The sequence below is a fragment of the Phacochoerus africanus genome, chromosome 8 (genome assembly GCF_016906955.1).
Source record: "Phacochoerus africanus isolate WHEZ1 chromosome 8, ROS_Pafr_v1, whole genome shotgun sequence".
NCBI classification, from domain to species: Eukaryota; Metazoa; Chordata; class Mammalia; order Artiodactyla; family Suidae; genus Phacochoerus; species Phacochoerus africanus.
The window spans coordinates 170,138,599-170,148,728 of NC_062551.1; the positions used below are offsets into that span (position 1 = coordinate 170,138,599).

Sequence of the window (10,130 nt, forward strand, 5' to 3'; positions counted from 1 at the left end):
TCTCCTGTGGCACCCAGGGCCCTGGGCTGGGAAGGACAGGGTGGGGATCAGAGGTAGACCCTTGTGCAGAACCAGTAAGAGAGCAGGGGTGCTTGCAGAGAGGCTGGGGAAGGAGTGCGAGGGGCCTGGGGCTGGTCAGGGCCCAGGGTTGGGGGAGAATGGACCAAACCCAGTCTCCAAGAGTGACCGGGTGGAAGAGGCCCCTCCTCCCTCAGGGTGGCCCAGCAGACAAGCCAGGGCTGTAGGGGCTGTCCTGTGGGGGAGGGGCCTCCGTCTGGTCCCTGCCCGGGGTCTGACATCCTCTCCCACTGGCCAAGCCTTGTGGCCACCTGGTTCCTGCCTTGTGACAGCTGCCCACTTGTGCCACTGAGGAGCCTGCTAGCCCTATGCGGGAGGAAGGGCTGATGGGACTGGTGACACGGTCAGGCTGGGTTCTTGTCCAATCTCACTAGGAATGAAGCACTGGGCCGCTGAGCCCCCCTGTGCCCCCAAGCCTGTAAGGCTTTCCTGCTCAAGAGCAGAGGGGCTCTGGCTGGGCCCCACTCTGAAGAAGGTGGTATGAGGAAGCCACCGCGGAGTAGCAGGGAGGGGTAGGCTCCTTCCTGACAGGTGACAGGTGAGGGGTGACAGGTATGAGCTTCTTCCCTCTGAGCCTTTGGAGACGAGCCCTTTCTCCTAACTCAGCTGCATCGGGAGCCTCAGGCTCTGGGCAGGGTGTGGGGCCTCAGGACCCCAGGGTGGGAGGTGGCAGGGGCACTGGGACACGCTCAGCCTGCTGGGGTCCTCCCCTCCTCATCTCCTCTGTCTTTCCTCCCTTCCATTCCTTCTCTCTCTTCCATCCCTCCATCGCCTCTCAAAGGAAGAACACAGACTTCAGGTGACACTGTGAACTGTATCAGGGAGTCGGACAGAAGGGAGGCCACGTGAGGGACAAACATGTAGACCCACAAGGCACGGGACACACGGGGGCCCAGAGTGATGCTAGCCACCCAGGACTTGGCAGGCTGAGCAATGGCTGCCCAAGGCATCCACTTGGTATTCTCGGAGCCTCAGAATAGCTGTGTTTTCTCTGAGTGGGCCCGTGAGTCCACCAATGCCCTCATGAAAGTCCAGGTGATGTGAAGATGGACCTAGAGGGCCATTTATAGATGGCACTGGATTTGAACGTGGAGGAGCCTCCCGGCGCCAAGGAATGCAAGGACTGCAGCTCTCGAGCCTCAAAAAGGCAGGGGGGGAGAGAGAGAGAGAGAGAGAGAGAGAGCGAGAGAGAGAGAGTTTCTCTGCCATCCCTACATAGGGGTCCTGCCAACATCGTTGCTGTGGTCCAGCCACACCCATTTCAGACGTCTGCTTCCAGACCCATCAGAGGGTGGCTTTGTGTTGTTTTACGTCACTAAGCTTGTTGGAACTTATTAGAGCAGCGAAAGGAAATGAATCCATGGACAGACAGAAAAGCAGAAAGGAAGAAGGACAGGGAGAGGGCAGACCGACTGGAGGACGGCAGGTGGTGGCTATTTAGGTGGACAGGCAGAGATCCCGGTGGTTCAGAGACAGATGGACAGATACACAGGCAGGGCGCCTGGAGAAAGGTGAGAGGGAGAAGGGCAGGATGTCCGATGGGCAGGAGGCAGGGCATGAAGTCGCCTTGCAGGTGGCCCAAGAGAAGGGGGCAAAGAGGCAGGGGACAGGGGAGAGGGACAGCAAGACAGGGTGGCCAGCAGGAGGCCTTCAGAGCTTGTCCTGTCCCTACAGAGGTTACGGGAGCTTGCGGAGTTTCAGGTGGATCCCGTTTTTGGAGTTCAACACAACTTCTGGAATGACAGTGGGCTTCCTGGAGGGATCTGGTGCCAGCTCAAAGCGGAGCAGGGTCAGGGCCACAGCCACCTTCATCTCGTTCATGGCAAACTGCTTCCCAATGCAGTTCCTGGTTCAGGGAGGGAAGAAGAAAGAAGTGCTGTCAAAGCCTGTTCTGATCAGGGCCGGCTTGGGCCCCTGAGTGCTGGCCAGAAAGTGGGCACTCAGGGCTGTCCGAGTGACCCGGCCTGAACCCCTTTCCTAACAGGTCACACTGGTCTTGCTGCCCAGCCTTGGTCCTGTTTGCTGTCCTGATTGGGTGATTTCCATTCTTCTATCTTCCAAGTCAGTAATTTGTTGCTCTGGTTACTCATTCTGCTCAAAAGTGCCTTTAACTCTGCTTGCATCTCGGCACGCTTTCTAGGTTTTCTTGGCCCCTTCTCATGTTTGCTAGAGCCTTTCTAAGGTAGTCTGCAGTCGTGCTCATGTCTGGTCTTAATTCCTACATATTTGTTCTGAACTCCTTCAGTAGTTTCACCACCTCCTTTTTGAACTCAGTGTCTGGTGGACTGCAGAGGCCTGCTTCATCGTTTGCTCCTTCAGGTGAATTCTCCTGGTCTTTTAACTGGGACTGCTTCCTGAGCTCCTTCATTCTGCTTACATTTTTCTTCATCTGTGAGTTTAGGGAAAACAACTCCGGTAGTCTCGGTGGGCTGTTTATATGCAAGAGCGCCCCTGGGTATTTTGTGAGAGCTTGTCCTTTATTTTTGGCTGAGGGTTTGGATGCTTGCTCTCCCTGTCCTCACTGTGCACAGGCTGTGATCTCCTTGATAAGGTGCTGTGCATGCTTCCAGGGACGCTGAGGCCATGGGCAGAGCCAGTGTCTGGGTGCTGGGCCCTTGACAGTGGCAAGGACCCGAGGGAAGCTGGCACAGGCTGCTCCGGGTTGCAGGGCCCTGGGAGGTGGCCCAGAGTCTCAGGCAGGTTTAGGCGATTCCCGGAGTGTTTGGCGGTGGCATTGGCAGTGGCAGGGCGGGTGCATTCCCAGGGGAGGAAGAGCCACAGTACGTGGTGTTGGGTTGCAGTGCAATCCTCTGTGCCTGCCTCTGAGGTGATCGGGTTGCCTGTCCACAGAGCCCTGGTGGTGGCGGACCATGCTCAACCCTGGCTGGTTTGCCCCCATCGGCTGTAGAGCAGGCCAGAGGCACCCCACTGCACTTCTCCCACGTAAGAGGTGCCTCGCCACCCATAGCCCTGACCTCCAAGCCTCTGCGAGTGCCCGGAGAAAGACATTCTTATGGTGGCCTGCCCCTCTTCTTCTCATCCTCCCCAGCAATGGCACCTTGCTTCTCCTAAGGGCCCAGACCTCCTCCTATTTTTTCTTGGTTGTGGCACCCTGCTGGCCAGCCCCTCTCTAGCCCCTCAGGCTGTCTGCACACAGCCAGCACGAGTCCTTTCCCCAGAACCAAACTGACCTCTGGAGCCTGAGTGTCAGCGCCCAGCCCCCAGGGGATCCTCCTAGGCTGTGGTGTGCCAGGAGGTGGTACCCGGTGGTCTGCACGGCTTTCTCTCTGCTTTGCCCTCTTCCGTCCAGCTGTTGCACTTTTCTCTGTGACTTTGAGGTCCCTGCATCTTGGCTGGTCTCTCTGACAGTTATGTGGCTTCCGAGGGTGTGGGTTCCTTTCCTCTTTCACAGCTCCCTCTCAGGAGTGCTGGTCCCATCCTGATTCCTTTCTCTTTCTCCCTCTCTCATGTTTCCCCCTTTTGTTCTACCCACTTATGTGGAGGGGTTCTTGCCCTTTTGGGAGGTGGAAGGACTTCTGCCAGCGTCCAGTAGCTGTTCTGTGAATCGTTCAACGTGTCAACGTGCAACGTGTTTGTGGGAGCAGGTGAGCAGGACGTCTTACTCCTCTGCCATCTGGGTCCTGCCCAGCGTTTGTTTCTTGACTGTGAACGCTTGGAGGCAGGGCCAGGGACTCTGGCTCTGTGTTCGCATCTCCAAGTGGCATGGGTAGAGTAGGACAGTTAGTTATACAGGTGCGTGCCAAAGTCCCCCAGTAGGGGACCACAGAGAGAGAGAAAAACCCAGGGAACTTTGGGAGAACGCTGCAAGTTATCAATCGCTCAAGAGAGGCATCGGCGTGTTGTGAAATGAAGCAGAACTGATGAACTATACAACCATAAGTAAATACAGGAGCTACGCCTCAGGTTGGCCAGTGAAAGGTGAAAGGCCTGCATTCAAGTTCATCGAGGTCATGAGCCTTAGGATCAAGGACAGGAAGTTACGGGAAGGATGCTCTTCCAAAGCAGGAGACTCTCTTTCTGGGAACCTGGGGTGATTCAACCTATTTTAGCGTTCTGTTACCACCCTTCCGCAGTTTGAATGAGCACCATGGCAGTCCTGGTTGGACCTCAGAGGGTCAAGTATTCTCTTACAGGCTAGGAAGGAGGAGGGAATGACGTCAGCCTGTGGTCTGCTAGAGAATGAGGAAGAGGAGGGTCTTTTCGCACTCGCCACTTCCTTGGATTATAAGGATGTAGCCCACCCAGTCCTCGGGGCTGACCCTTCTTGCCTGGCGGCTCGAATTCCTCACAAGGGTTCTATCTTAATAAATCTCTTGCTGGCCTATCACGTGGTCTCTTGATGAGTTCCTCCTGCTCTAAGGCACAAAGAACCCGAGTCTCAGTAAGTCCAATACCAGGTGAGTGATTTTATTTTTTAAAAAATTGGCTTCATTCCCAATCTGTTTTTAGGTTGTTTTTGTTCGAGGTATTCAGGTTTCTGAAGCACAGGATTTGGCACACAGAGAGCGGCTTGGTAAATAGTTTTTTGCTTGAATCAAGCTAAGGATGGTGGAAAAAACTTCTCAGTGAAATAAAAGTCCATGTCAATTTTTTTTTTTGTCTTTTCCTAGGGCCACAGCCACAGCCACGCCAGACCCGAGCTGGGTGTGCAACCTACACCATAGTTCACAGCAACGGCTCGTCCTTAACCCACTGAGCGAGGCCAGGGGTCGACCCCGAAACCTCCTGGTTGCTAGTCGGATTTGTTTCCACTGTGCCACAAACGGGGAATCCTTTTTTTTTTTTTTTTTTTTAAATTCAATATTTATTCTGACCTAAGAAGTGAACTGCCCAGTACAACCCGCCCTCTAGTGACAGATTCAGTGTGTGCAGACAATGTCTACAAGGAAGGCCTGGACTCTTGATTCACAAATTGACTATTTCACAGAATTATGGATGAACTTAAAACTTGTTTCTACTAATGACAAAGGTCTGGGAATTACCCTTTCTTGGGAAGCTCTGCAGCCTTTGAAGATTTTCTCAGCAGTCACTTTGGAGCCTATCACTCTGCTCAAGCACTATTTCAAGTGTGCTTTATAAGGCACCTTACAAATGCAAGTGTCGTATCCAAATCAAATGTAATATTTTATATTTTCTCTCAAAAGCACTTGATTGCCCTCCGTTTCCTGCTGTTTTTTTTTTTTTTGCCAGCATTAGGCTATGTCGATTCTGGGATTGTAGCATACAACTCCCGCTAGATACAAAGATTTTTCTCACTGGAAAAGGTGCCAGGGCTATGTGAATATTAATGTGCTGTCAAAATTTTGTTGGGAGAGAGCACAAAATAGAGAACCCTGCAGTGGGCTGGAAACTGGCTTCAAGGGGCAAGAGTCACCGTTCACGTATTTGGCTTGAACAATCAGGACAGGGAAGGCAGCTGGAAATCCAAACCCATCTATATAGCAGTGAGACCCCGCGTGTCAGATTGGGGAATGGAGCAGAAGGGGCGGTGGGCGGGATCAATAGCATGCGAAGAGAGAAAATCACCTTTAAGGTAACTGAGATTTGTGTAAAAGAAACAACTGACCTTCATATTTCATGAAAAATTCTAACGGCTGAAAAGGCACACGCCTAACGTGAGGAAACACCCCAGAACACTCTGAAAGGCCACTGACACGGAGCTGTGTCCGGCCGCTGGCAGAGTCAGGAGGTCAGGACCTGGGGGGCGTGCTCTGAAGGCCTTTGTGTACATGGGCACAGCCTCCTTCTCAAACACACCAACATAAAGGGCAATGACGGCATGTAGCACACAGGGACACAGATGGGGACAGACGTGGGGTCACACCCGGTGACACGCTGCTGACCCCAGTCCAGAGGGGCTCACCTGGATCCCCTGAGAAGGGCATGAAGGCATGGCTGTGTCGAGCAGAACCCGGGGCAAACCGGGATGGGTCAAACTCCTGCCGAGAGAGCACAGGGGCCAGGGAAAGTGGGGTCAAACTCCTCTCAGCCACAGGGGACAAGAATCCCAGAGAAGGAGCGGGAGGAGGTGTTGCTCTGGGGACGGCATCCCATCCCTCCTCCCGGGGCCATCCTCATACCTCTGGGTTCGGCCACACCTGCGGGTTGTGGTGAAGGCCGTAAATGGAGAGCGAGAGGATGATTCCTGTGGGGAGGGCAGGGGGTGAGAAGACCGATGGTTCCCGTGGCAGCAGGGGTTCTGTGCCTGCACAGAAGACTTGGCAGCCGCCATGAGAGCCACTCCCCATCACTCTGAATGAATGAGGCTGAGGCAGGGGGAGGTGGAGGCTGGAGGGTGGACAGAGCAGGGGATCAAAGACCAGGAGCCCGGAACCAGTGACCCAGCCCTGAGAGTCCAAAGACCTGGAGGCTTCCTTTAGGAGGGACTCGGGTGACAACTCCCACTTGTCAAGGGCCATCCCGGGAGCCCCTGAGGAATCAACATTGACTCATGGACTCCTCACAGCAGTCCTTCAAGGAAGGCACCTCCTACCCCCGTGTCCAGATGAGGACCCGAGCCTCAGAGAGGCCATGCGGCTGGTCCTAGGACCCCCACAGCCGGGAGGTGTGCAGGGCTGGGCCCTCAGTCCCAGGGGGAGGCGAGCCAGTGGGTGGCCTCCAGCCATGGCAGGGCTCTCAGACCTGGTCATCAGCTGCTGTCTGCATCCCCCGAGGGCTCCTTCAGGGACTGGCCACCTGACCTGGGGACAGTGGGTTCCCTGAGCTCCCCTCATTACGTGGACCCCCCTCTGGAAGGAACCACATCTTCCCCTGCTTCTGTCTCCTTGTCTCCCAATGTCTCAGGTCCCAGGGAAATCGAATCTGAGGGGCTCGATGAGAAGACGCCATTCTAGGGCTAGCATTTGTATGATGAACTTTTGCTGTGTTCAATTTCTATATCAAGCATTTCACAACCTCATCCTAAATAGAGAGGGAATATCAATTAACTTGAGGCAGGAATGGGTCTGCAAGTGTGGCTGGTGGGCAAGTTCATGTGGATTCCTGATCTCCCATGTGTTCCTGCAGATGCTGAGGTTAGTGGGTGTGGTGATGCTCATACCTGCAGGTAAGGAGCGTCCATCAGGGAAGGTGATGGGCTTGCTGAGCTCTCTGCTAACTCCTGGTACTGGCGGATAGAGTCTCAGGGCCTCCTTGATGCACATGGTGGTGTAGGGCATCTGGTCCAGGTGGTCCCTGAACAAAGGCCATCCTGAGGCTGGGCAGAGTTGGGGAACGGGGGAGTCTCCACTAGCTGGGGGTGGGGGGTGGGCGGGTCAGTGCGGGGCTCTCCGTCTCTGGGACACTCACCAGGTGATGGAGGTGCCATCCCCCAGGAGGCCTTGGATCTCCGCCCGACATCTCTGCTGATGCTCAGGGTGGGAGGCCAGAGCATAGAGGATCCAGGAGATGCCACTGGCTGTGGTGTCATGACCCTCGAACATGAACGTGTCCACTTCGGCACGGAGGTCGGTGTCCGACAAGCTGTTCCCCTTCTCCATCTGAGGAGGCAGGGGGAGAGTGCAGCTTTGCCCCGTCCTCTGTGCTTCTGGGCAAAGCCTCAAGCCTGTGCCCCCGACACTCACTCGGGCAAGGAGGAGGATGTCCAGGAAATCCAAGTGCCTCCTCTTCCTCACGTTCTCCATCTCTCCCTGCTTTTGCAGCTGCGCCTTCCTCAGCTGGATCACTCGGTCTGTTTTGGAACCGCGGTTCGCAGGCTGAGCTGAGAGCTCTGGGGGCCAGGTATATCATCCAGGGTATCCCCACTGCCCCTCGTGGCCCAAGCTGGGTGTCAGGTGGATCAGGATGAGGGAGGGCATGGTTTGGCATGTCTGGGCTGAGACTTCCAGCCTCGTGTGACACAAGCCAGGATTCCCCCATAACACAGGTCCTAGGGGCTGATGGTACTGGGTCTGAATGTGCAGTGACCCATGAAAATCCCTGTAGAGCACCTGCCACCCTGACATCTTAGTCCCCAGTCCCTGTGCCAAGGAGACAACCAGCATGGCGATGTCTCAGCTGCTGAAAAGGACACAGGATACTCTCTTTACCTCAGGGTCAAGGCCAGGTGTTCCCGATGAAGGAGGGGAGAAACTCAGAACTAGAAGCGGAACCTGTGTGTTGATGGGCTATCCTGACGGCACGGTGGCTCTTACGGCCTTCAGGGCTCAGCCTGTAGATGATGTCATTCTGGAGAAAGGCACTCCTCGAGCGGGAAAAAAAGAGATTTTTGAGATCCCAAATGGCCTGGATGTAGGAGTGGGAATCCCTGAAAGGGAGAGGATGAGAGGAGACGTTACTGGTGGGAGACCTGAATTGGAGAAGGAGTAGGGCTCTAGGGGGAGGTGTCAGTCAGTGGGGACAGGCAGCACTGAGGCGGTTGTCCTTCTGCCCCACAGCCCTCCAGACCCTCTGCCCTTCACAAGTGGCCCGAGTGGCCGGGCTTCTCCCTGTGTCGGGGATCAGGATGTGTGACTGAGTCTGGGTTTGGTCTGGGCTGGAATCTGCCCGTGGTGGGGGGCTCCCTGCAGAATGATGCCTTTTGTGCTGAAAAGCATCCAGCTGTCCCAAGTGCCTGCCAGGGTGGTCCTCCCCAGCTGGGGGAGAAGCAGCAGCTGCCACTGAAGGTGTGTCACTGACCCGTCAGTCTGGACGCTGCCCTGGTGGCTGAAGGCGCACTTCATGATGGTGTCCAGGGTCATCAAGGAGACGGGTCCCACGATCTCCAGACGTGGGTCCTGGGCGAGGCTGCTCCCACTTGTCCTGCGGGGGGAGGGGGCAGTGACCCTGCTCTGGCTTGCCAACCCAGAAGGCCTGTGCTGGCAAGGCCAGGCTCTCTCTCTGCCTCTCCACTCTTCTGATGAGGGGTGTCTAAACTTTCATAATGGTGAGTGTTTATCACCTTGAGACTGTAAGCACTGAGTAATCGGATGGCTGTTCACCTATTACATTAATTATAATCTTTGTGTGTGTGTGTGTAAGTGTAATGAATAATTCTGTTCTCTTCTATATATTCCTACTGAGTTCCAGTGTTAGGATCAGTCCTTGTGATAAACCTCCTTTTGGCAGATCTGAAAGCAGAGTTTCTGACAGGACGAGGGGGGATTCGTGTGTGCTGAGGTTGGAAACTGGACGTAGATTCCAACATCAGCAAGTAAATTTGTCAAGGCAAGAAAGCCCTAAGGGTCTATTCCTGGGGCCCTAGGAATGGGCTCAAGGTCATTCTTCATTTCACTCATCCAATGCTAGCTGAGGCCTGGGGCCCACCGTCTAGATAGGAAGGTGGTGTTTATCGTGGTCAGCTCGTGAGTGTAGACCTGGCTACCATTTTTCCTCCCACGAGTGACTCACTTCCATTACGAGACCCTGGCACTGAGGCCAGAGTCTCCGCGGGTGACATCCTGGCGTCTAAACGCTTGCCCCTGAGCTGCCTCCCCAGGCGGCATTGCCGGCTTACCCCTGGGATCATGAAGAGAAGACCCTTGCTCTAGTCCACTATGTGGGAATGGTCGCGATTGCAGGGAATCGACCCTGAATTCACCACGACCATTGCTCCCAGGGCAAGGAGCAATTGTGGACTCCAAGCTGGTGGCCTGGGTGCTTTGTCTGTCCATCCCAGTTTGGGGGAGCCCCATTTCATACATTGTTCTTGCACATCATTCTGGAGGCCTGCCTGAGGGAGCCTGAGGGACACAAGGTCTGAGAGTGGACTTTGGGAGTTGTGCGCGGCGTGAGGTGTGTTCAGGTGGGAGACAGGGATGGATAACCAGCATCACTTGGACAGACTTGGCCATGAGACCTACGTTAGGGCTTCAGGATGTCATTAGTTGAAGGCTGGGGTCAGTCATTCCGCCGACGCTGGAACCACTCTGCCCATTAACGGAGCAACCGACAGCCTGGGTGAACAGCATGGGGTGTGTGTTTGGTTGGGAGACGTGGTCGATGGGTGGACCAGGGACGACTCGGAAGAAAGAAGAAGAAGCAAGGTTTGTTAGGAGAAGGCGCTCATGGCAACGCAGGGAAGCGCAATATTA

General features: G+C 55.0%; 1 protein-coding gene across 1 annotated transcript; it reads right to left on the reverse strand.

Moving 5' to 3' along the window:
* Nucleotides 1-1,755: 1,755 nt before the first annotated feature.
* LOC125133417 (cytochrome P450 4A25-like) lies at nucleotides 1,756-9,542 on the reverse strand. Its single transcript, XM_047791524.1, has 11 exons — nucleotides 9,457-9,542; nucleotides 8,737-8,859; nucleotides 8,211-8,365; nucleotides 7,683-7,789; nucleotides 7,408-7,598; nucleotides 7,160-7,293; nucleotides 6,180-6,244; nucleotides 5,963-6,038; nucleotides 2,601-2,692; nucleotides 2,301-2,467; nucleotides 1,756-1,924 (listed from the first exon to the last, which is right to left on the reverse strand). The coding sequence occupies exons 1-11, from the start codon at nucleotides 9,540-9,542 to the stop codon at nucleotides 1,756-1,758; spliced, it is 1,365 nt and encodes a 454-aa protein (XP_047647480.1).
* Between the last annotated feature and the right edge of the window lie 588 nt (nucleotides 9,543-10,130).